General features: G+C 37.2%; 2 protein-coding genes across 2 annotated transcripts in view; both read left to right on the forward strand.

Annotated features, from left to right (window-relative positions):
* Positions 1-2,174: 2,174 nt before the first annotated feature.
* Positions 2,175-15,654, forward strand: ddr2b (discoidin domain receptor tyrosine kinase 2b; the record flags this gene model as incomplete). The annotated part of the gene is made up of 16 exons (XM_081375155.1): positions 2,175-2,244; positions 4,681-4,783; positions 4,872-5,103; positions 6,950-7,097; positions 7,567-7,669; positions 7,751-7,934; positions 8,356-8,596; positions 8,746-8,799; positions 9,222-9,358; positions 9,535-9,736; positions 11,721-11,947; positions 12,024-12,145; positions 12,285-12,482; positions 14,470-14,704; positions 14,775-14,924; positions 15,523-15,654. 16 exons carry the CDS (start codon positions 2,175-2,177, stop codon positions 15,652-15,654), a joined length of 2,538 nt encoding a protein of 845 aa, XP_081231281.1.
* Positions 15,655-16,438: 784 nt separating this feature from the next.
* xpr1b (xenotropic and polytropic retrovirus receptor 1b) overlaps positions 16,439-27,176 on the forward strand; it is a 32,326-nt gene continuing 21,588 nt past the window's right edge. Inside the window, exons 1-2 of the mRNA XM_081375156.1 lie at positions 16,439-16,832; positions 24,675-24,726. Of these exons, the coding sequence (XP_081231282.1) occupies positions 16,764-16,832; positions 24,675-24,726 (121 nt within the window). The 5' untranslated portion in view covers positions 16,439-16,763. The remainder of the gene's footprint in view (positions 16,833-24,674; positions 24,727-27,176) is intronic.

The raw sequence follows: 27,176 nt of genomic DNA on the forward strand, positions 1-27,176 counted from the left end.
TTAAGTTGAACTTAATCAATTTTAGTTCAACTTAAAGGTGCATTGCGCAAGTCTCTGAGTTTTTGCAGAACTATGCCCCCTCTGGCGACAAGCGAAACTGCAACACTGCAACTGAACGCGCATGACGTCACGCCCAGTCTCAAATTCCGACCCGAATCCCTCTTATTTATTTTACTGTACAGGATTATAGGCAATCGCAGTGATCAGAGAAGGGCTCATTCAGTTTAGATAAAATCAATTGAATGCAACCACTTAAATTAATTAATTTCAACTAATCATTTTTTTCAGTTCATGTTCAAATAAACTACTTCTACTACTACTACTACTACTTTAGTCTTTTTGGGTTAATCCATTCAGTAGTCCACAGGGTTTGTGTACAGTATGTGTGTACTTCACAACCTCAATGGTCAGGTATTCTTCAGTATGGCGATGTGGGTATTACCAATCCCATAGCATCAATGTCATGACTCAGCGCTGAGTTCCCTCAAAAGGGTTTCCTATGAAGGGAACGAGCATCTTCCTTCAGACAATTAGAATCTGATGATGTATGTTTCAGATGCCTATTTATGGTCTCGATGACATGTTTACACTACGTCACCTGACCACAGCATTGGCCAATGAAATTGGCATGCTTCCACACATGCTTCAGATACCAGCTCACACATAAGCGTTCGCGTGGGTAAAGCCATAAAAAATTTATTAACTGAAAAATTAACAGAAATAAATATAAAAACAAGTTGCTGAGGGAGCATTTCTCATTTCCGTTCAGATGAAGAACAAAAATAACTAAATAAACAATAACTTAAGCTTAATAAAAAACGATAGACATATTTCAAATAAAATAAAATAAAAATAAAAACACTATTAATAAAACTTAACCAAAACTAAATAAAAATATAACCAAACTAAACCAAAATTAAAATACAATAAATAAAATGTTAAAATTATTAACAAAAACTATAATAGTATATCAAGATTAAAATAACACACACATATATATATATATATATATATATATATATATATATATATATATATATATATATATATATATATATATATATATATATAGTTTTACTGTGAAAACAGTGAACTATAATGTGAAAGGGTCCTGCAATAATTAAAACCTTCTGTTTCTCAGGATGAAATCTGGGCTATTTGGAGTTTCCCCAGAATGGTGCTGACTGTATCTTTTTTTCTCTCTGTTTATTTCTGCTCCTGTATGAGGGTCACTTGCCCCAGCCTCTCATTTTCCCTCAGGATGGATCGTGAAGACGAGGAGGATTATGTTTTGCTTAAAGGCTAATACTTAAGGAGGCAGTGATCTTTGAGTTTATGACTAAAGAAAGTGGTAAGTGTCTCTTGTGTTTTGTAGGATGTTTCATTTGACTCATTAGATTCGATTATTAGTTTGTTTTATAGGCTATGAGTCTTTGCTGGTAATTCATTTTAAATAATACCAATAATTCTGGACAGTGACTGGAAAAAGTATATCAACATTTTTTTTTTTTATCAACTTTTGTCCATGAGTACAAATAAATGACAGTATTTTGTAACCTACATTTCTTAGGTAAAATCTGGTAAATTTCTGTCAGCTTTACTTTTTAATTCAGTAAAATAATGTAGCTGCTTATATAGAGAAGTATTAAGCACACATTGGTGTTTATAATTGTAGTAGACTTTTGTGCTCCATAAGAAGTAAGTTCCCATTGGTCACCCCTCCACATGACTGTAAATACAGTACTGCTCTCCCACAGGCATCTGACTGGAGCCGTAAGCAACATAAATAAACACCACTCACATAGTGGACTTTGTATACCGGGAGAACTTACTGACCTGAGAGCAAACACCCCTACAAGAGCCGTTTTGTTCCTCATCTTGTGGGTTTATGCTTTGACAAGTCTTGATTTTTTAAGTATTAAAAATGTATGACTGTGGTTATTGTCACGCAAAGAAATTTTAGTATAATGTAACCTCATAATATTAATTACATTATTAAATATATTAATATAATTAACTATTATATTTAAACATTTCTAATTATTTTTAAAATACTTATAAGCACTTCTAATTCTGAAACAACCTTTGCTTATAAAGTTACACTATTATGCTAAACTAATCGTTTGTTAAATTAAGTTTCATTTTGTTTACAGGAATTAAAATCATACAATAAGATGTTCCAAATGAGACAATACCTTACTGTCCTGCTTCTGGTTGGAGCCGTGAAGTCACAGGTCAACCCTGGTGAGTGAAATGCAGAATAATTAATACAATTTCTAAATTAAAGGAGGAACAGTTTTTAATTCATAACATTACATTGTGCAATTTTTTTCTGTCGAATGTGCTGTGAATTCATCAATATAATAGCTCTGATTTTTCACAAACTTTTGGAGAACTTGTTTCAGCATCACTTCCGCTGCAATTGTGTCAATGTGTAGAATAAAGAGGAAAAAGGCAATTGTGGTTGTCAGAACTGTACCCGTAAAAATACGGTAGCAAAATAAATATATATTTTTATTTATTTACTGATATTATGATAAAATAACTTGCTGAATAACTAAATACCTCTTCTTTTCTGAGACATTTATCTTTATGAGACAACCACCAAAAAGCACAGGTGAAAAAGAGAAAGCCACATGATAAATCAAAACTCGTGAAAATTAGATAGATACTAATATACAGAAGGTTCACAATGTCATACACACAAAACACCATCATGGTAACACACATGACATTAAAATAATGCAATAAACATTATTTAAAGTCATCATGAAACAAAAGTTGCAATAGTCTTGTCTTCCCTATTGTGACACATATTTGAATGAAACGGCCTCTCGAAAAAGAAAAAATGTTAGGCGGGACTTGATTTTGTCCATGGGGAATTGATTGGATGGTTGTGGTTTGCTATGCTGTGATGTCATGTGAGTGACAGGTTGTCCCGCCCTCACGCCAGTAAACACATCATCAGAGAAGAGAAGAGATGATGTCGCTGCAAGAGGAAGGGGAAGTTATCTTGATAGATTACGAGGATGCGTGAATTAAACGATAGAAAAAAACAAAAACAATGTGCACGGATAAATCATTTATAAAGAAATACGGCAATATTCCATTAAAAAAAAAAAAAAAAAAAAAAAAAGAATTGTCCATTTAGATTTCATGCTGACTTCAACAACATAATATGTAACATAAAACCCTAATGTACAAAACTTTTCACTGTAAATTATAAGACATTTTTTTACTTCCAAAAACTGTTGATTTAACAGTATTTGAAATGTCCCATTAGATTTATTTTAGTGTTTCACCACAGGCATGTCATTGATGTAAGGTAGGGGATGGAGGAAGCTACTGTATGCTAAGGGTCCAGTGTCTGTTTAAATGCCAAGCTTTACAGATAAAATTTAGAGGGATGTGAAGTATTTATTCACTGGTTGACTGAGTTTTCCACTTCGTACTCCTGTACAGTGGAGTCTATTTATCATTACACTAGTCAAATGAAGTGCTGCCTTAAGTTACAGTGGTGTTGGGATATACTGTATATATAGACGGCAAAGGTTTGAAATAATCTTTCTCCCAGCAAACTATTTCTGGTTCCCAGAACATTCTACGAATTATAGTTTATGGTTACAGAAAAGTAGAAACTAAAGAAAAGAGGAAAAACAGGAATCATACACTAACATTAGAGAAAGTGTTTACTGGTAAATAGTGTGACAAAAAAATGTCCATGATGAATTCCGGCCTCCTTTGCAGCAACAGTAACAACAGATATAATTTAAATTTCTACCTAAAAGATTTTATAAGAGAAAGAACTACTCAAAGCTGAGAAAGCCCTTCGGTGCATGGTGAGCTTGTCCTGGCGTGAACATAAAAGTCTCTCTGTTTTCTGCTGAGGCCTCATGGATGGGGTTGAGTGGTATTTTGGGTATTTGCTTATAGGGTGTGGATTCACGTTGTAGAGGTTGTGTGACCACCTCTCCAGAGCAGAGCTGCAACCCTTAGACTTTAGGATACAAAAAAAAGGTGATACGTTCAGTCCCAAAAACTACAGCAGACCCAAGAACACCGGATCATTTCTCCTTCAAGAAAGGTCTAGTTTCTTTCAGAGGAGACTGTTTGTGCTTACAGTACTGTCATAGCCGTCACTGGCCCATTTTAGGAGGACTTCAGCTCCCTAAATTTCCACCCAGCCCCCCTAAAAAAATTCATATGGATTAGTTTTATGGTCTCTTTATGAACTTTTTGAAGTGTCAAAGTGGTAGTTGCGTACCCTGTCAATGGAGGGACAGAAATCTCTCAGATTTAATTAAAATATCTTCATTTGTGAACAACAGATGAACAAAAGTCTTACAGGTTTGGAACGACATCAGGGTGAGTAAATGATGACAGAATTTTCATATCTTTATAGTTTAACTTGAGGTCCTAAAATAATTAAACTAAATAAATTAAATCTAATAAATTAAAAAAATTATAAAAAAAAACTTTATAGACATTTAAAAAACTGAAACCAATAAAAATGACAAAAATGCACAACAAAATTACTAAAATTAAAGTAAAAATGTAAATAAAATATAAAAATAACAAAATAAAGTTATAAATGATAATAAAATCACAACGAAATGCATGGAAAATGCCTGTGTTGTCAATATGTGTCATTTAACCTTTCTAAATGTCATCCTGTGATAGCTGTATGTAGGTACCCGCTTGGGATGACTGGAGGCCAGATTCAGGATGAAGATATTTCTGCTTCCAGCCAATGGTCAGAGTCCACTGCAGCTCGATATGGCAGGTACATCCAACACCCTGATCACACATTGAAAACTGATCAGAAACATTTATATGAGTTATTTTCTCGACCGCATCCCTTTCTGTTCCAGATTGGAGTTTGATGATGGAGATGGGGCCTGGTGTCCGGACATCATGGCTGAACCAGACCGTCTAAAAGAATTTCTGCAGATTGACCTTCGTACTCTCCATTTTCTCACTCTTGTTGGCACGCAGGGACGGCACGCAGACGGAGTGGGCAATGAGTTTGCCCAGCGATACAAGATTAAATACAGCCGGGACGGCACCCGCTGGGTCTCCTGGCGAGACCGGCAAGGTCGACAGGTGAGGCTGCAGTGTTATTTCTATCAATTCCATTGAGACTGCGGTCTTTCAATTCAATTCATTTTGCATTTATTTGTATAGCACTTTTCACAATCCATATTGTTTCAAAGCAGCTTTACAGAAAATACATGTCTACATTACAACCTGGACAGCAACATAGTGTCTGCCCACATCTGGTACGCGTTGTCCACATGTACCAGATGTGGCCCGGATCTCGGCCGACACTATGTTGCTGTCTGGGAATTTAGAGTAATAGGTGACTGTGCCCAAGTAATGTCCATATGTCAGAAATGTACAGTTCAAAGATAATACAAATCATGCAGTTAGCTAACTTCATGTATTTATTTAGGCAGAAACAATGATCTCATTAAAGCAATAATTACAAGTTGTGATAATGATTACAATATATAGAAAATATGGCAGTGCTGCACGTTGATTCAGAGTTTACATATATCTGAAGTCCTGGCAAGGGTTGGCGTCCTCTCTTTATCAGTGTTTGGGCATCTGAAATCTTCGTACGAGGCTGGATCCAAGCTGGAGCTGGCAGAATCTCCAGTTACAGAAGAGACAGAAGAGCAAATGGAAAATAATTAGCGTAGCTGCTGTTCATAACATTTCAAGCAAAAGATATGCGTCAATCATGCGTGGCAGCCTAATGGTTAGCGAGTCGCACTTGTAACTCATAGGTCACAGGTTCGAGTCTCAGTACCGGCAAGAAATGTAGGTGGGGGGAGTGAATGTACAGCGCTCTCTTCCACTCACATTGCCTACAACTGAGGAGCCCTTGAGCAAGGCACATGACCCCCAATCGCTCCCTGGGTGCCTCAGCAGAAATGGCTTCCCACTAGGGCTGCACGATTAATCGCAATTTACATGTAATCGCACTTAAACTGCTTTGGCTTATCGCGATTATGAAATCGCAAAGGCTACGATTATTTTTTATGCGTAGCTTGTCATTGATGTACGGCTCTGTAAAGGCTGCTCCATCTGAAAGCACTGTGAGTTTGAGTCACTTATAACATGCATTTGAAAAAGCAACACACGGCAAACAACTTTATCAACATGAGAAGCATTTATGAACCTCTTGTCCAACAAAAGACAATATTTAATAACGTGCTTTTACTCCAATTTCACTTAGTTGAGCATCCTTCTGTGAGATGATGTGGCTTCTTACACAGAATAAGGCAGTCGTGTGTTTATTAGTCATGTTTAATCAATCAAAGAGTTTCAATCTTCTGTTTATTCAGCTACAGCGATAGTATGATGCCCGATAGGGATTTACTGGAATGACGTGTGTTCTGCGGTGGGGCATATTTGGCATGTCTGCGTGAGAGTGCCCTCTGGTTTTCAGATGGAGCAGCATTTACTACCGATCAGCCGCGCTGCACTGACAAGCTGCATATAAAATAATCGCAGCTTTTGCCAAATTGCGTGCGGTTTAATTACGATTAATCGTGCGGCCCTACTTCCCACTGCTCCGGGTGTGTGTTCAACTCACTGCTGTGTGCCTACCGGCTACACCTGTTTGGATATGTCCCTCTCCAGCTCTTTTTTTTACTTTCATTGCATGGAAAAATTATATTTCTATACATTAGGCTTCTCTCACAAAACTTTTGCATTCTCCCAAGAAAGTTTGCATTCGCTTGCAAAACGAATGCAAAAGTGTTGAAATACATTTTTTCCCTATATCCATGTCCCTTTAGGGGCTCTGTATTTTTGGAATTACACAAGGGTGAGTAAATTATGACAAAACATTTATTTCTGGGTGAACTATCACTTTAAGCCTTAAAGAATTATGTTTATTGTGAAATGTTTCATGTGATTTCATGATCTGTGTGTTCTCTAGATCATCGAAGGAAACAATAACGCCTATGATGTCGTGCTCAAGGACCTGGAGCCTCCCATTATTGCTCGTTTTGTGCGTTTCGTGCCTGTGACTGACCCCTCTATGATCGTGTGCATGAGGGTGGAGCTCTACGGCTGTGAATGGCTTGGTAAACTATATTCTTAAACTAAGTCTTAAACATTCTTTGTGCAAGTACTCAAATGCAGGCTGTGGCATTAACAAACCGAAAAAGGGTTACCAGTTACCTAAAATGTCTGATCGCAACTATGCATAAAAAAGCTACAAGCATTTGCATTCACATTCTAGTGTAGAACATGTTTCAAACCGTTAGAGGATTGATTCAGCCTTTACTCATTTCATCATTTACTCAGCCTTTTGTCGTTCCATTGTCTTTTTTTCTTAGTAAATAAAAATGTAACTTTTGGTCTGTTGTTTGGACTGATATTTCCCTCCTCTAGTAAGACAACAAGAGGGTGATCTGTTTACCCCAATAGCCTACTTTTATAATGCTTTGGCAACTTTTTTGCAAGCTTGAAAGTTGAAGTCTGCATTAGTTGTATTTGTATGGGAAGGAGTGACAACTGGTTTGGTTACAAAAAAAAGTCTCTGTGCTGCAGATGGTCTGGTATCCTACAGCGCCCCTTCTGGCCAACAGATGAATTCCAGAGGCCAACAAATCCACTTAAATGACACTGTGTATGACGGAGCCATTAGTTACAGGTAGATGATCACTCACTAAACACTAAAGCAAATATCACCATGTCATACAAATGAAACAACAAGGTTTTCTTATTTTCTCAGCATGACAGACGGTCTTGGGCAGCTCACTGATGGAAGCTGGGGTTTAGATGACTTCACTAAAAGTCAGGTGTACGGTGTCTGGCCTGGCTATGACTATGTGGGCTGGACCAATGCTAGTTTCTCTGGTGGCTCAGTGGAGATGACATTTACGTTTGACCGGGTCAGAAATTTCACATCAATGAAGGTTTGTCTGATCTACTGAAATACCTACTACATGTCCCTTAAAAACTGTACTTAAATAAATAAAAGGCCACTTAAGTGTACTTAAAGAGTGTACTCTTTCATGACTGTTTCTTGACACACTTAGTAAGTACACTTTTAAAAGGTGCACTTTGTAATAATGTCAAATTAATAGTTTTCCTTTAAAGTACATTTTAAATCTTTATGTTTTAATAATCTTTTTGTATGGTGACCGGGAGGGGACATATTCGGTTCACTTGTCGACCGTAGCAACCTGGGATCAACAGAAATTGATATTATTAATAAATTTATATTTTAAAGTGTAGGCCTACTTCTTCTTTCGTGTAACGTTATGTAGGCTATGTATGTATGTATGTATTAGTAGTATTATTTTGTATTATATGGAAATCCTTCTGTTTAAATAGGTCCACTGCAACAACATGTACACATGGGGAGTAAAAATCTTCCGACAGGCCATGTGTTACTTCCGTTCGGATTCAGACTGGGAGCCCAATCCTGTGTTGTTCAAGCCGAAAGCGGACAACATCAGTCCAAGTGCTCGGTTTGTCACTGTTGCCCTTGGCAACCGCATGGCCAGCGCAATTAGGTGCCGTTTTGTATTCAATGGCATCTGGATGATGTTCAGTGAAATTGCTTTCCAGTCAGGTAATAGAGGTTTAGTTCTTTCATCTCTAGTTCTCCTTTTCTAATCTGTTCACTTTTTTTTAGGCCTATTCATTTTAGCATATTAATAGTCTACTACAAATACAGTAGGCTACTGTTTAAAATGCCTTTCACCCAAATTCACCTTTCAGATACAGCGATGTACAACACCTCTCTTGTTCCTCGTAAACGTAACCAACCCCCAGGTATTTATCCAGGTAAATGGTATCATTATTTTACATACCATTCATAATTCTTTGTGGTGGCATTTGGTTGTTACAGTTGTACAGTACAATATGAATTTGCAGGCAACAGCGCCCCCCGATGTTCATTACTTCATGCAATGGCCACATAAAAAAAAAAAATAATAATTTATACACAAGATCAAGCTGAGTTTTAGCATAATTCTGCAGCATAAAATGTAAAAAAGAAAAAAAGAAAAAAAGGATGGGGACTGAATATTTTCACTCTATGTGAATGGTAGAAATCATAACGTTGACTTTTTATAGAATCATTGGGACATAACTCAGTAAATAGCTTTATGAAAAGATGTCCATTTGCACAGAACTTTTGATTCTGTGAAATATAAACATTTTCTATCATCTTTTCCATGCTTAATATTCTTCAGGGGATGATCCCACCCACAAAATTGATGACAGCCACACACGGATCCTAATAGGCTGTTTGGTGGCCATTATTGTCATTCTGTTGGCCATCATAATAATCATACTATGGCGGCAAGTCTGGCAGAAGATGATTGAGAAGGTAAGATTATGATCTTCAACGTCAACCTTAACTTCATACGCTCGAGTTTGAAGCCTGCTGTACATTTGCTGAGCATAAAATTACTATTGGTAATCTTTTGCAATAGAAAGCTGCATATCATGATATGCATATCAACGCTTGTGGTTATTAATGTAACATGTTTGTAACATGTACAGGCCTCTCGGCGTATGCTGGACGATGAGCTGACTGTGCGTCTTTCTGTTCAGAGAGAGGCGTTCGCACACCGTCACTCTTCTTTGTCCAGTGATGTTGAATCCAGTTCCACATATGAAAGGATTTTCCCCATGGGATCTGACTATCAGGAGCCATCCCAACTTTTACGGAAACTACCAGAATTTCAGGCTACGGAAAACCTTGGTTAGGGCTGCTCGGTGTTCAAGAATTATTTATTTTTTTTCCTATTTATTCTAGCTCATAATATGCTCATTATGTGTGTGTAGGAAAATTTTAGCCAAAAAGGAAAATTCTGTCATCGTTTACTCACCCTCATGTCACACCAAACCTGTAAGATTTTCATTCTTCTGTGGAACACATGGAGACACTATTTTGAAAAAATAAAAATAAAAATAAATGTCTCCACACAGTTGAAGTCAATGAGCTCCAGTGTGGTTTGGTTCCCAACATTTTTCAAAATATCTTCTATTGTGTTTTGTAGAAGAAAGAAAGTCATACAGGTATGGAATGACCTGAGAGTTATATCATAATTGTGACATATTAATAATAATAATAAAACAATTGAGGGAACAATTGAGATTTGGAATGACATTTAAATTTATTCATTTAGCTGACATGATGACAGATTTTGGTCACACTTTAGATTAGAGTCCAATTCTCCATATTAACTAACTATTAACTACAACCTTTGACTCAATATACTTCTATTTACTGCTTATTAATAATTAGTAAGGTAAAGGTTTGTAAAATGTTAAGTTTAGGAATTGGGTAACATTAAAGGTGCACTGTGTAATTTTTAGCGGCATTTAGTGGTGAGGTTACGAATTGCAACCAACAGAAGTTACGGTGGCCGACAGGAAAAGATGTCTTCATCTGAGAAAGCAGAGAGTAGCCAGTTAAACAATGAGGTTTATTAGTGATAATGAGGATAAATTAAGAAAGTAGATTTACTTGATTATTCATGTTATTGCAAATATTATTGTTACTTGTTCATCATTGTGTCAGTGTTTTATTTGCTGACTTTAGGCTAGCTTCTTTGCACAAAGAACAACATGGTGACGAAAAACGCTTGTCCGATTAGGGCTCCTGTAGAAACATGTTGGCGCAAAATGGCTATTTCAATGTAAGGTGTAGATAGAATTGGCTCCTTCTAAGGTAATAAAAACATAAGGGTTCATTATGTATGGTCTTTATACACCACTGAAAACATAGTTATGTATATGATATTGCATTTCTGTCAACAGATCCTCCTAAATATTACACAGTGCACATTTAAGGAATGTAGAATGCAGAATAAGCCCAGACAGCAACATATTGGCCGAGATCTGGCCCACATCTGGACCGTGTGGAATCCACGTGTACCAGATGTGGGCCGGATCTGGGCCGACACTATGTTGCTGTTTGGGAAGCATTAAAGGAGTAGTTCACTTTAAAATGAAAATCACCCCAAGATTTACTCACCCTCAAGCCATCCTATGGGTGTATGTGACTTTCTTCTTTCAGACGAATATAATCTTTATAAGCTTTATAATACCAGTGAATTGCAACCAACAGTTTGAAGCTCAAAAAAAGGGGGGGGGGGGGCGAAAGAAACCTAAAATTCTCGGGACAGCAGCATGTGTCCAAATTTTAATCTTAACCGTTCTATTTCATCAGAAACTATCTGTAAACAGGGCTTTAAGTGTAAAATACCGAACTTGTCCTTTAAGTGGAATCCATATGTTCGTTTGGCCAGAAGCTAGTTATTTTACTTTATAAAGTTTTAAATATGGATATTTTTCTTACACAAACAAAACGCTTCGCTTTAGAAGGCCTTTATTAACCCCCCGGAGCCGTGTGGAGCACTTTTATCATGGATGGATACACTTTTTTGAGCTTCAAACTGTTGGTTGCAATTCACAGTCATTATCAAACTTGGAAGAGCCAGGACATTTTTTAAGATAACTCCGATTTAATTTGTCTGAGAAAAGAATGTCATATACACCTAGGATGGATTGAGGGTGAGTAAATCAAGGGGTAATTTTCATTTTAAAGTGAACTACTCCTATAAGTACTAATAAACAGCCAATATCCTAGTAATATACAAGCTACTAGTTAATAGTGAGAATTGGACCCTAAACTAAAGTGTAACTTTTGTTAACTAAAGTGTCATATGGTTGTGTTACAGCAATGATCGATGCCCCTTCCGAACCCTCTACGGGCCACCCTACAGATGAGGTCCCACACTACGCAGAGGCAGACATCGCGCCCCAGCAGGAAACCACCGGGGCTCACAGTTACCGTGTCACTGTGGTCAACATGCCCTTATCTCCAGGACGGGACGGAGCTCTGGAGGAGTTTCCAAGGGAGAGACTGACTTTTAAAGAGAAACTTGGAGAAGGACAATTTGGAGAGGTTGGCGAACAATTCTCTTCGCCAAAAAGCTATTCTTGGTCACGTTATTTGTTATATGTGTTCTTACCTGCCGCAGGTTCATCTGTGTGAAGCTGAGGGAATGCAGGAATTCATGAAGGACCATTGTGGTGACATCAGCGATGAGCCAATGCTCGTAGCAGTCAAGACTCTGAGAGAGGACGCAAACAAAAATGCCAGGTAACACACAGGTGCAGGTGTCCCGCAATCCATGTCACGTGCCTGTTGTTGCTGAGAAGCACTGCTTTTTTGCTTTACAGATGCTGTCCAGCCATTTTAGGACAGTTTAAACTTTCCTCAAGGAAATCTACATTTTCAGGAACGACTTCTTGAAAGAGATCAGGATCATCTCACGATTAAGAGACCCGAACATCATTCGCCTGTTGGCGGTGTGCGTTGAGAGCGATCCGCTGTGCATGATCACGGAGTACATGGAGAACGGGGACCTCAATCAGTTCCTGTCCCGTCATGAGCTGCAGGATGAAGGAGTTCAGGACGGTGACTCGGCTACCATCAGGTATATCAGACTGGAAAAAAAATTCAATAAAATGATTCTTTGGACCAAGTAAAAATAAATACAGCCAAATTATTATTAGTAGTAGTATTATTTCAAAACATATCTATGGTTTTAATTAAACCTTAATTTTTTTATTTAATATAACAAAACATTTATTTTTGCAAAGACTAAAATATCCATACAAAGTAAAAAGATGTTTTAAAAAGACTTAATCAATATATTTTCTGTAGACACTAAACATTTATTTAATGTAGGTCAACATTCTTTGTTTTTGCTTATTTTCACCACAAATAAAAGCTAAATTACGTATACGGAAGTAGAATTTTCACTTAAGATAAAACAAAAAACATTTTGCTAGTCAATGTTTCATTTAGTTTACTTAGTATAAATAAAGACTGGAATATTCTCTTCAAAAGATCTTATAATGTTTATTGTTCACGCCTGTACTGCTAAAACAAATGTTTGGATCTCAGAAGAATAGGACACAGGAGAATAAAGTTAAACACATACGTCAGCTATAGAAACAAAAAATAAAACAAATGTGATGTTTATATAAAATAATGTTTGCTAAGTAGTATGGTTGAATTGGATCATTGGATCATTGAAGGTCAGCAGACATTGGTCAATAAAGTGAGATTAAATACATAAAGTATATTTGCATTTAACATATTTAATTATTGCGGGTTTGTGCAATATTCTGTTTGCATTTGACTATTTTTATTCATTTTGAGGAATACTGAATCTGTTTTTGAACTATCCCTTGGACAACATAACATGCCTACAGTGTGTTCATATGGTTGTGTTACAGCAATGTATGTTCATGCATGTTCACATTAGTCTAGAAATGCATCTGCACAGATGAGGTGTCAGTCAATAAATGAAAAAGTAACTCAGATATTTTATTGTAAATTGAAAAGTAATAATTAATAGTGAAAAAAAAATAGTAAAAAAGTAATCTGATTACATAACTTACTTGTAATTCGCTACCCCTAAACTGTTCCTTTTCATTTGGGGTGTAACGATGCATCGTCACAATTCGATATTTATCACGATACTGAACTCACGATACGATATTATTGCGATACTCCAAGACATATGGTAAAAGGTTAACAAAAAAATTTACTGTTGATTAAAATGCTAAATTTGATATTACATTGTGGGTGTAAATGAATAAGCTTGGACTTGGAGCTGGTAACCCAATGCACAGGACAATGGTGACACCAGAATAAAAATATTCACTCTAAGAAATACTGGGTTGTTTTAACCCAATTTTGGGTCAAATATGGACAAACCCAAACATGTGGTTAAAAATGTAATTTACAAATTTAACCCAATGGCTGGGTTTGTCCATAGTTGACCCAAATTTGGGTTGAAACAACCCAGCATTGTTTAGAGTGTTCATGATTCTGAAGCTGAAAATACAGAATTATTTTAGACGAATATGCTTGCACTCTGTCACTGACTAGATCTATTTAAAATAATGTAGGCCACTTTTTACTGGTAGCATAAGACATTTTGCATTATCAGGACCCACAAATATTCACCCATTGCATTATACATTAAATTCAACATTATATAGTAGTTTAATGTAGTACTGACACTAAAACTCTGTAAACTTGATTTTTTTCACACACAGTCATTTTTTTATTTTGGGTATACACAATACAGATTGTCACTATCCATGAATCATACACATTGCTGCATTTTTGTATTGCGATATATTGTGACATATTACACCCCTAACAGGGAGCGTCAATAGCTTTAGACAAACTGAACAAACCAGAAACCATGAATTTCTATTAGACCAATATAAAAATGCACTTTAAATAAACAACACGGTTGTTTCTATTTCAGTGCAAACACTACTCTCAAGAGTTGTTGATTTGAATTCTGCACTATTCCATGTCTTTTGAAGCCATATAATAGTATGTTTCATGAGATGGAAATTTAGCATAAAATACTGTAAATGTTTTCTTTTTCTCTCTAGCTACAGAAAACTGATCAACATGGCCTCTCAGATTTCCTCTGGAATGAAGTATCTTTCATCTCTGAATTTTGTTCACCGTGATCTTGCCACACGCAACTGTTTAGTGGGCACAAATAACACCATCAAGATCGCGGACTTTGGCATGAGCCGAAACCTGTATCGTGGAGATTACTACCGCATACAGGGACGAGCTGTGCTCCCCATCCGCTGGATGTCCTGGGAGAGCATCCTTCTGGTAAGACTGATGGACTCAAATATAGCGGCGCCTTAACCTCGCATCTGTTTGACCATGTCTGTTTCTACAGGGTAAGTTCACCATGGCCAGTGACGTGTGGGCATTTGGGGTGACCCTGTGGGAGATTCTAACCCTGTGCAAGGAGCAGCCGTATGCCCAATTTACAGATGAACAGGTGATCGAAAACAAGGGCGAGTTTTTTAGAGACCAAAACAAACAGGTGAGACTTGCAATGCATGGCAAGCCAAGTCTTTCTGTATCTGTGTAAATAATTTTCATGTACATATATAGGCTGTTTCAACATTTACAGATCTGGGAAATCACCCATCAGAGACCTACAGAATATAAAAATATCATGCAGTAATACAAAAATGAACTAATTTGATAACAACTCCTTTGTGTAATGCTTAACAAATCTGTGATTTCCACATTTATAAATATATATTCTACAATTTCTTTTAATTTATATAATATAATATTTGAATGTTAATTTTTTGACAAAATATTTTTATTTGTGCATTTTAATTAATCTTAATCTAATTAATTTTAGTTTATTATTGTATTTTATTATTCATTTGTATTATTCAACTATTATTTCTGGTATTTTATTATTCATTTTATATTTAAAATTATATAAATTTGACCCCATTTGGACCATGTGCAGTGACTGAACGAACATTTTATGGGTCTATGCCTTTATACCCCCCTTCCAATACCTAAAAATAGCTGGCACTGCAAGATGAGTCAGGAAAAATCCATGTAATAACTTGGGAAAAACAAAAGGTGTCAGTGCTGAGCTGTTTTTTTGAACCCCTCAGGTCTATCTGCCAAAGCCAGCCTGCTGTCCTGATTCAGTGTACAGCCTCATGCTCAACTGCTGGAAGAGAAATGCCAGAGAAAGACCCACGTTCCTGGAGATCCACAGCACACTGATGGGACAATATGACTAATTCCATGCGGATGTACAGAGCAGCTTTTCCCCACACATGATTCAACCGTCTATAGATTTTTTTAGCTCTTAAGAAAAATTCGGAGATGTGAGAAAAGTCCAGCTTATTGTAATAGCAATATCCTTCTAATTTCAGTATATATTTATAAGAAAATCATACATAGACCTATAAACATATTGAATCTATACATATTAAATCGTATGTTATGAAAATTAAATGGGAATAATGTTTTGTAATTATTTTAAAATGTTATTTTGTGCTTTTTCTCAGTGCTTTCTGTTTATGTTGTCATTGTTTATTAAATATACATATTTGCTGACTTACTGGGAAGGAATGATTCTTCATTTGAAAATATATTTATAATATATATATTGAATATTTAATTGTTTATCAGATTTTAGCAACATAAAATGAATGAATGAATGAACGAATAATACATGATACGTACATTAAAAAAGTGGTGAGTGGACAGCACAGCAATATAACAAGGCAGTGCTGCTTTGTAGATTGAGCCTTGGACTCGGTTGAGCAACATGTCACTCAGCCTAGATAACTTAACTAACGCTGTAACGAACTATCAATGATAAACAAGCTGGTTTTGCGTGACGCGCATTCAGGTGCACTTTCATCCGATGAGAAACGTTTTACCTATCGGCCTATTGTTAAGATTAACCTGCCCTTGATTTCGCACTTCTATAATTCACAGTAATTATTTTAAGAGGCATGAGTGTTCATACCATACCGCGAACTGGAAAACATCCTCTCTGCGGTGACGTGCCGTGACGTCATCCTCCGACAACGATGGCTGCCGCTGGAGCTTCAGCCTCAGATATCAGGCAGAAAAGACCTCTGTCTGGAGCTCCTGCAGCCCAATAAACCACTGCTATCAGCGTCCCGCAGTACTTGAAAAATCACCTGAGGGGCTAATGAGGAACACTGGGGTCGGCTGTTTGAAAATATCGCAATATTTCCCCTGAATATGTGTCTCGCGGAGCAGCGAAAAACAGCCGTTAATCTGAGGGTGATTTTCTGCTCGCGATGATTCACTGGTAATTTTCCAGCAGCGCGAGACTCTCCTCAGACAAAAAACACCAAGAAAATTCATAAAAATGAAATTTACCGAGCATCTATCTGCCCACATCACCCCGGAGTGGAGGAAACAATACATTCAATATGAGGTAAGAGATGAATTAAAGCAACGTTGAGCTTTTTTACATCAGACAGTTTCCCTTCAGCTCATTGAACCTGTCGAAAACAAGTCACCTGTTATTATAATGTGATATTCAAACGAAAAACGAAAGATTTGTGTGATTAATAACTGTAATATCTGTTCAGGGTTAGTCTGTAACCGAAAGCTAACAGCTGATAGCCTTAAAGCTAATGCGAGTCTGTATGAGCAGCAGAGATGCAGGTGAATGAGTCCAGAGATGTTTCGCACTTCTCGTGTTCAGCTTTATTCATATAGTTATAATAGAAAAATTCTCAACCAATAGAAGGACTAAACGATATTTTCAAGTTAATCAAACGAATACCCGCTAATCCACTCAATTCCATGATCAACTGATACATGTTATTGTTGTTAAGCAAAAATCTCTAAACACTCATCTTGGACATTAAATTATGTTTTTGCTTCAGATCTGGAAATATAACGGATGCATCCTTAATAGTTTGAGTTATATTACATTAAGATTATTGGGTAAACTTAATATTTGAGAATGAACAGAGTGAACAACTAAATCAAGCTCATACCAATGACCAAAATCTAGCATTGTGTTAGATGAATAGTACTGAAAACCTACATTTTTAATCTCTACTTAATGCTTAAAACATTTAGGAATGGCTGTGTGCATATGTGTTAATTTTAATTTTGTCGACAATGCCTTGCAGTTTTTATCCATCTTGATTTTCAGGTCTGTATTTATCTATAGGAGACATTCTCTCAAAACAAACATATATGATGGTGATACAAAGCTTCAAAGAGCAATGCTTAGCAGACTACATAATTTCATTATTTCACATGAGAGCATACGAGGCAGTTTTCTTTGTCTCCGACAGTGGACTGGGTTAGAGTTGACAGGGCTTTAGTGTACTGCAGCTCCTTCAGGGTTTAATGGCCTACACATAATGAGATTATTGCCTTCCTCTTGGACATTCGCTAATTAATTAGACATCAACCCTTTTTGAGAGTGGTACACGGCGGATTGTACAATCTTGAATCAAATATAAATGATGGTGGAAAATCAACTGGTGAAGGATTTGTTTTCTACGCCACACTTAGACTTTCTCATGCTATCTCACCCGCCTTCGTTTTGATCTTGAGGACAATTTGTTTTTCTCCTCTCTTGTTTTGCCCACTGTGGCTGGACGTGAATGTGTTGGTCTGTTATGTTCTGTGACCCTTTTTTGTGTCTCACAGTCTTAACAAAGCTGATGTCAGCTTATTGTAGAGATACAAGCGTTTTATGCTGATTTTCGTGTTTTGTGTGGGCTATCACATGATTCCTGACGCTCGGAAAGAGAAGTGAGAGGAAAGTTGTGACCCTAATGACACATTACAAGGTTTCAGACTAACTGTTTTCACTAGGAGCGCTGTAGCCCCTAACTGATTTTTTTTAGGAGCACAGGCAGTAAATGTAGGGGCACACCTTAAATCAACCTGCAACCCAGTTATTCACAGTCCCCCCCCCCCCCCCCATTTGGACTGTATTACTGACAAATGCCTTGGTAACAAATAGACGTGAACATACATAAATTACCGTGTGCAGTGTTATTTTAAGTTCACAGGGCTCCAGTCCAGACTTAACATTTGAGGGCAGCAGCATCGGAGCCACAGAGTTCTACAGAGAGAATTTGGTAGCACTGAGAGGCTGACAATAAAGCACTGAGCTTAATTTGAGGTGTAGATAACATTAACTTTAATTATTAGCATTCATAATGTCTTAATATTAATTCGAAAGCAAAACGAGTAAAAAAATAGATATTAGGGAGTGAAAATAGCTAATAAGCTACCTAATGGTTACAATGGTAATTTAGCCTAATCCTTATTTTATTTTATTTTAATTTATTTTTAAATAAGTGCGAGTTTTCCTACATCTTGAAACTTTTAGTTATAAATGGGGACACTCTTTGAAGGATGAGCAAAAAATGTTTAGTCATCATAACAAAAATAACATTTAAATTTGATGATATAGCCTAGTTTTGAAATGCTGGAAAAAAATACACGTAAGTTACTCGTCGTAAGCGTTTGACTATTTCCGTCACAATACCAGAGTTAATGTTAGTGTTACTACATTAAATCCATGGTGAATGTTGCTAATTTGTGGACTGAAAGCCTTCTTTAAGTGTTTCTCCTGGTTTCCACATTGAGATCGGCCCTTGACTGGCGAGTAGCTCGCGCCGCTGCACTGTCTATTATTGATCCGAAGAAATAAACTGTCCGTGAAGCACAAATGAGTAGCGCAGTTTAATTCCGCTTTCATTTCATTTGCCATTTGATGCTGGGCAACGTTGTGGTCGTGCCAGCGCGACCCATATCAAATTTTGGTCGCACCGGCAGGAAAAATGGTCGAAGTTTGGAGCCCCGAACATTCCATACTTTTTCCGGTTAAAGAAGTGCATCATGCGAGTATCTAAAGTGCACTTTTTTGGGTGGGAATTTTCAGTGTGAAAACACTACTTGCACTATACTACAATACGACATAGAATAGTGCACAAGCACGCAAATTGCTCTTTCAAAAAGCCTGTTTTGAAGTCAAAACTACAGGCAAGGACCTTTTCTCAGTCATGGTAATGTGGTGAATGCTGGCCTGCTGGTAGAACAAGTAAACATCCCTGATGCTGCCGTCAAGGCCACGATCCCTCTGAGCTCATGTTTTCTTACTGGATTTTGTTTTTGCAGCAGACTTGACTGTACTATATAATGCAGAACTGCATGTAATTTGGACATCACTTTTTGAACAACATTAGTTTTTTTTTTGCAATATTTGAGCAGTCAGATCGTTCTATAATCACTCTGCTCCTGTTTTTCTGTTTTGTTTGCATTCTCCATTTAGTTGTGAAAGATAAGGTGCATCCCAATTTGTGTGCTTATGCACTGTTCTATGCCATTTTTTTGCATGACTAGTAGTGCTGCCCCCAAATAGTCGACCAAACGTTAGTTGATGAGAAGAGGTGTGGTCAACCAAATTTTAATTGGTTGCAGAAAAAAAAAAACTCTACAGGAAATGAATGGTGAAGTCATGCAGTCCACGACGAACAGATAGTTAACACAGTCCATGTGATAATTATGTCAGACAGAAGATCCAAACTGGATAATTTTGAGAGGGTTAAGAATAACCCAAAAAAGTGATCTGCAAACTCTGCAGGCAAACAAACGTTCACCTATCATTCATCAACCTCAAACTTACATGGCAGCTTGCTATAACGTTAATCCAGATACATGTGCGCTATTATTGCATATCCAAATGTTTGTGCGGAGTGTGGAAGCTAAATAATCCCCCCATCCCCGGGATGTAAGTAATTGAATTAATATCATAAACATGCGACTAGTCCATTAATGGCTTTAATAGACTTCTACCAGTTGAGTAGGAATCTCTTTGGATGAAGCAGCCCTAAATAGTGAGCGTGTTCCCACTGAAAATTCCAAGAAGAATTTTTTTTTTTTTGGGGATATCATGAACACCTAGACACAATATCATGTGATGAGTTAGAGGAGCTTGATGGGCAGCAATTGTTTCCCTGTCAATATCTCGTGATGTAACGATGAGGCATAACAACTAATATAGAGCAAGCCAAATATTGATATGTTGTTATTGATTTGAGTTCCACTGGCAAAGTTACTGCCTCTCTCACTCCTCACTGTTTCTCCACTGCGTTGTATGACCTTTCACCTAGTGCGTCGTATAAAGGCGTGTAAAATACCCTCCTTCCACAATATCATTGTAGTTTTTCATATTAAAGGGGGGGTGAAATGCTCATTTTCACTCAATCTCCTGTTAATCTTGAGTACCTATAGAGTAGTATTGCATCCTTCATATTTCCAAAAAGTCTTTAGTTTTATTATATTTATAAAAGAAAGATAGGCTGTACCGAGTCTTTCCGGAAAAAAACGAGCGGCTGGAGGCGGGCCGTGTGGGCGGAGCTAAACCTGCTAAACCTGTTAAACCTGTTGTTAGCCGAGCTAACAACACACAGAGACATTTGAAGCAGTTTTACTCACCGCCCGGTTCCAACGCACGACCGCGAACCTTTATCATTGTGACTGCTCGATCCTTAAGCATTAGACGATCTGCAAATCCGTCGATCTGGGCTTTGTTTATAAAACAAGCATCTTCGAAATGCAGGGAACAAACAAAAACACTTGCACAACTCCGTTGATGCTCTGTAAAAATAAACTCCATCCACTGGTCCCTTAATGCTGTTTTTTTTGGTAATCTGTGCAGGGTTGTCTTGCCCTGGCAACCAAAAACACACTTTGGTGACATTTCGCTCTCTCGCTCTGGTCAGTGAATGTCTCTGCTCTGGTCTACGTGTGTGCGCGCGCTCTTCCGTGAGAAGTGCCCTTAGGACCCGTATAAGGAAATTCCGCCCCATCTGACGTCACACATCCCCATACTCGAAAAAAACTTTCCGAAACTTGTGACAAACCGGAAGGAGTATTTTTGGAACAAAAATACTCCTTCAAACGTACAACTTAATTTTTGAAACTTTGTCCATGTTTAGCATGGGAATCCAACTCTTTAACAGTGTAAAAAACTCAGTATGCATGAAATAGCATTTCACCCCCCCTTTAAGTAAAATCTTAATAGTAATTGAAAAGCATGCTGCTGAATAAAGCAAATCGTTATAGCCTAGGACAGTGGTTCCCAACCTTTTTTTGTCTGAGACCCCCTTTTTCCAAAGAAATTTTTTAGGGCCCCCCTTCACATTTAATGATATTATCGCTCTTGTAAACTTGCAGCAAGGATGACAGAATATGTTGTTTTCAAGCAAACGGTATGTTTACTATAACCAGATATGCTTATGCACAAATAATAGCCTATAATATTGAAAATACAATAACAAAAACATCAGTAGGCACTTTGTAATTTAAAAACGTAAGCCTAGGAGTAGCCTATAAAGTAGCCCTATTTAAAAATGCAATAACAAAAATATTCACACTGGTGTGTAGGTAAAAAAAAAAAAAAGAAAAAAAAAAGTATATAGGCTATTACTAAATGACTGCTGTCTGGGACCTCAATACTTCCATGTTATTTGTGAGGCTTTATCAATGTGAGGCTTTATTTTTGACGCTTTTGGCGCTATAACAAGCGATAATAAACTTGCGTTTATAATAATGCGTCTTTCGGAAGAACATTGTAGCCGGAACTACTTCTCTCTGTGTACGTCTATGACGAGTCACGCAGGTACTGGGCTACTCCGCAGCGGCAGCGATCCGAACCAGTGTGAAATAGTCCCAATGTAAACACTTATTATAGGTGTACCATAGTGGTTCAGGATAAGACAAAAACACGGATTGGAAAATGGATTCATGATGAACTCGCTCATTATATACATTTTGTAAATTTTGAACAGAAAAAAGTTAAGGACTTGTATTTAATGCTCATTGCTCAAAACTATTCAAAATACGACGCGACCCCCCACAGAGCTCGCTGAGGCCCCCTTGTGGGCCGCGACCCCCCTGTTGGGTACCATTGACCTAGGACATCCATCTTTAAGCTGGCATGAATATGAATCACAAATAAAAGGCATTTTTCCTACACTGATTTTAGCCTCTGATTTGAACGCTCTGTTTCAAGGGGCGTGTCTGTGAGAGACTTCAGTGTAAACGCCCACTGCTGTGATTGGCTGACATCTTTGCATATGAAATAGCTAAGTATTAGATGTGGAACTCTCTTTTCAAAACGTTTAGCACGTTTTTTTTACTATTACTGCTCTTAAGTTTAACTAATGGTGAAATATTTCAATGTGAATTAACCCTTTAAGACATAACCGACTGTGTTTACGTGAATGCTCACCAAGCATTTTGGCATATTTCTGTGTGTATTTGACACCTTTTCAGACACCTGGTAGAACAGTTAATGTAATGAAGCTATTTAAGCCGCGCATAAAAAAATTGTCTCGCTAGTTTTGTGTTATCTGATCGGCTCTTCTGATTGGCCTTTATAGAGACAAACTTAAAGGGGTCATATAATGTCATTTTTGTACAAGCTAATATGATTCTTTAGGGTCTAAATTAAAAGTTTGTAATATACTTTAATTAAAAATTCTCATTAGTATTGTAAGAAAACACTCATTTTACCTGTTAAAAACAGCTCTGTTTTCAGCACGCCGTTTGAGTGCATGCGTCTTTAAATGATAATGAGCTTTGCTCACCCCGCCCCTCTGTTCTGTGCGTACACCGTTTAAAATAATAATACAAAAACCATAACGCGTTGTTCATTATAAACGTGGGATTATGAATTATATTGAGAACGTCGTACATAGAAAACATGCCATAATGTACCCAGTACCAACTAATATCAGTAGTTGGTACTGATCCTTTTTTTCTGGAGCAGCTTCTTAGCAAAAACAGCTTTATACTGACCCTTGTTTGTAAAGCAGTCTCGAGTCTGGTGAAATGATTCGTGCAAACATGACAGCATTAACGTTGATCGTGGGGAATATTCCCTTCGAAAACAAACTCAGCCATTGCGTCTTCAGCTGTACGGATTTAGAAACATCATCAATATGACTGCTGTGTTCGTTATTACACCCAAGAACAGAACACCACAATCGTTAGACGCCATTCTACTCAGCACTCCAGCTATCAACAATGAACGCGCGTCGGCGCGTGCTATGATTGACAGCTCGCTCACGAGGGCGGGTCTGTGTTTGAAACGCTGCTGTCAATCACCCATCGTGGGAGGGGCGTCGATTTTGTGACGTCACAATATCGAACAGCTTGATTTGAGACAGGAGGAAACATATAAAAAGATAAAAAAAAAAAAACACTGGATGTATTTTTATCATTTTATGATTGTTGTGTACAGGCACTGCCAACACACATTTCAGTACAATCAACTTGTAAAAGTGCATGTACCATTATATGACCCCTTTAAGATAAAACTTTTTAAAGCTATCATCGGCCAATAACTATTGGAGCCCGATCGGAACACCCTTAGTCAATGGCCTAAATTATAGTTCTGCGTATAACATTGTCAATCCTTCCTGAAATTGGGATGATTAACAATAACAATAGCAATGTCACTGTCTTGATTTACTGATGCATAAAACAGCAATAAACTAATTCAGAAATGGTTATCAGTTTGTATTGGATGTCTAGCTAAAGTATTTATAAAGAATAATATGGCCTAATGTTTCCCCACACAAAAATAATTTATAATGTAGGCCTAAATTTATGTTTCCAATTTGTTATGATTTCTAATTTCTGTTGATGAATTCTAGTTCTGTTAATCAACATTAATAGTCGAGGTTAAAATATCAAGGGAAATAATCAACACTTTTGGTTTTGTCTTGATTGTGCAGTCCTAATTTGTAGTTTAATTTTTCTGTCTTAAACTATACAGCGATTACTCCCAAAAATGGGCATATTATAATTCATACACATTAAAATTTGAAGTGATGTGAAATTGTGTGTGTTTTAATATAAACAAAACTGATCTCAGATTTAAAACTAGTTTTGGCCAATCAAATGGTGCATCCCTGCAGAATTGCTGCAAAGCCATTGCTTCGTCCTTCTTTTTTTCTTTTTAAAGGACATGATGTGTTTCTTAGGGGATATCTGATTCTAGTTTCGGACAAAGTTAAAAACACCCATTTCCTCTATTATTCTTCTAGTTTTAGTGCTTCCTCTTCTGTACTCAAGAACTCATGTCTTTCTTCTCACTCCGTCTGTATCCTGGCAGAGGTTCCCTCGTCAGTCAGCACGGGCACAGTGCCAGTCACATGCTGCTGTGTAATATGAAAGCCAATTGTCTGACCTCTGGAAATGGTGTTTCATATTCTTCTCTTCTCCACAGGCTTTTAAAGAAATGTTGTACTCCGCCCAGGATCAAGCCCCATCAATCGAAGGTAAATGCATATGTGACCTATGTATGTCTGTTTGCATGCAAAAACACAACTTAGAAATCAGCTCATAAAATGAACAATAAAGTCTCATTTCTGGGACCACTAAATGGAATCACAAAAATAAAGTTTTCAATCAGGTCTCCAGGCTTCCCATGTCACTTTGGTCAGTCAAACAAATACAGATAGGCCCTGTCCCAAATGGCACCCTAAGCAATTTTGTGACATACGGGTGCTTTGACTGTCTGGTAGACATTTGTTGCCTCGTTGTAAGCTTGGCAGAAGTTCATATCAAGGTTGCATGGTGAGCACACTTATGAAACCTAAAATGACACATGGTAGACTCTACAGGCTTTTCATCTGTATTCAAGAATGCAAGTGTACATGAAGTGTAATTTTGTTTGGTTAGAATTAGGGATGTTAACCGATGACCGTTTGACCGATGGTTGACCGTATCATCGTTAACCGATCAAAGTTGTCGGTAGTCGGTAAAAAAAAAAAAAAGTGATCTCTAAATTAGGCTATTATAGACAGTGGACTAAACGCCATCTCATTCCAAGATCTTTTTGTGTGAAGTGAACAAATCCCTCACACTCAATTTTTCATAACTCGCCTGTTTGTACTTAATAAACCAATAAAAACATTTGGCGCGAGGTCACAGCGTTTGGGTACGTGCGCTCACAAGGTTTGCGAAAAGTAAAGGCTACAGGCTAAAACACACAAGGTTAAAGCGGCGTCTCTTCGGAGCTGTCATTTTCTTAAATGAGCTGCGGCAATGTTTCAAATGAGCTTCTAACGCTAGACAAACATCTTTATTTTCAACGCGATCACCTTGTACCCAAACCATTTCGAAACTAAGGAGCCATTTGTCCTCCGATTACATACAAGCTCCTCGGCGCCGCGTTTGGGGACTCATGTTTCGCCATGTGTTTCGCGCTGTAGGGGATTTAAAAAAAGTGACGTGAGTGTGTGTGTGAGCGGGAGGCAGAGCGGCAGACAGATGCGACGCGACAGAGTTGCGAAATTGCAGGCGCGGCTCGAAATGGCTGTTATTTCAAATAGCGTAGCATATTTTAAACTAATCGGTTAACCGGTTTCAGCCGGCTAATGAGGCTCGGTGGTCGGTCAAGAATTTTTTTTGTTTTTGCCATCCCTAGTTAGAATCTAGCTTGTATAGGATCAACTATTTTAACAGAAATTACCCAAATCACCTTTAAGGGCTGCGCTTAGACTTTGTTTAGAGCTATATCTAGTTCATAAACCTTAACAAATATATCCAGAGCATATACACAATAACTTACGTGACTTACTAGTGCAATCCCATCTTCCTCCTCAGCGTACAATGTAAACACCAGCATCTGTTGGTTTACAATCCCTTTTTGAATTAATCAAGTAGTTTATGGTGGAAAAGTTTCGGTTTTCTGTCAGGTTAGTTAAACCCCTTAGTTTGATCATATTAGACAGTGGTTCTCTATCTATCAGTGTTGTCCTGAGTTGGTTTTAGAGATCTAAATCAGTAATCAGTAAAAATCAATGGTGGTTTTTTAAAAGAGGAAGGACAAAGTTTCACCTCAGGTTAGCAAATTTAAGATGTCATGGTTCTATCAGATAACAGCAGAGCACAGGGCTGAGTTTGCATCATTGTGTCACTATCTCAGATTAGCACACGGTTATAAAGGAGAACACTTTATAGGTTTGATACTTTACATATAAGACTATCAGGTTTCATATTAAGATTGGTAAATACATTAGGTGCCATGAACTATAATGAAAAATACTTTTAAAAGTATTATTTAATAAAATTTAATTAATTTTTTCATATTTTTTTTTTTTAACTTTCAAGTTGTATAAGTTAATGCATTATGAACCAATGTGAATTAACCATGTAATATTTATACATTTCAGTTTGTAGTATTATATTAACAGTAATTAGATTTAAAAATAAACGTTAAGCTGGATTAATAAATGATATAATAGTTGTTAAAAATGGTCAAATATTAGGGCTGTCACTAACGATTATGTTGGTAATCGAGTAAGCGGTCGATTATTTTGACGATTAATCGGTTAATCAGATAATTTATTGTGTGATAATAAGAATAGACCTAAGCAAACAATATGTGTGTATGAAATTTACAACCTGCACAATCTGAAGTTGCTTTGCTTGCAGTTCACTGGTGTTTGTACAAAAACAAGCACCTGTTAGTGTCTCTGCTGCTCCGAGCTTCTGTGTTTGACTTCACCCATATGTTTTCACACAAAAAAGCTTTGTTTTTGGTTCAGTTTATGCAGTTTCAGCAGGTACAGCATGTTCTTTTATGTCATGGTAATTTATTGTCTTTTGCTTGCATGTCAGAAATGTAAGGCCTGAGCAAGTCTCATCTCAGGAATACATATGCGCCACCGATAACTATACTTTTTTTTAAAGTATTAATTCATTGTGATACTAAAAAATTATG

The sequence above is a fragment of the Scardinius erythrophthalmus genome (genome assembly GCF_964197995.2).
Source record: "Scardinius erythrophthalmus genome assembly, chromosome: 9".
NCBI classification, from domain to species: Eukaryota; Metazoa; Chordata; class Actinopteri; order Cypriniformes; family Leuciscidae; genus Scardinius; species Scardinius erythrophthalmus.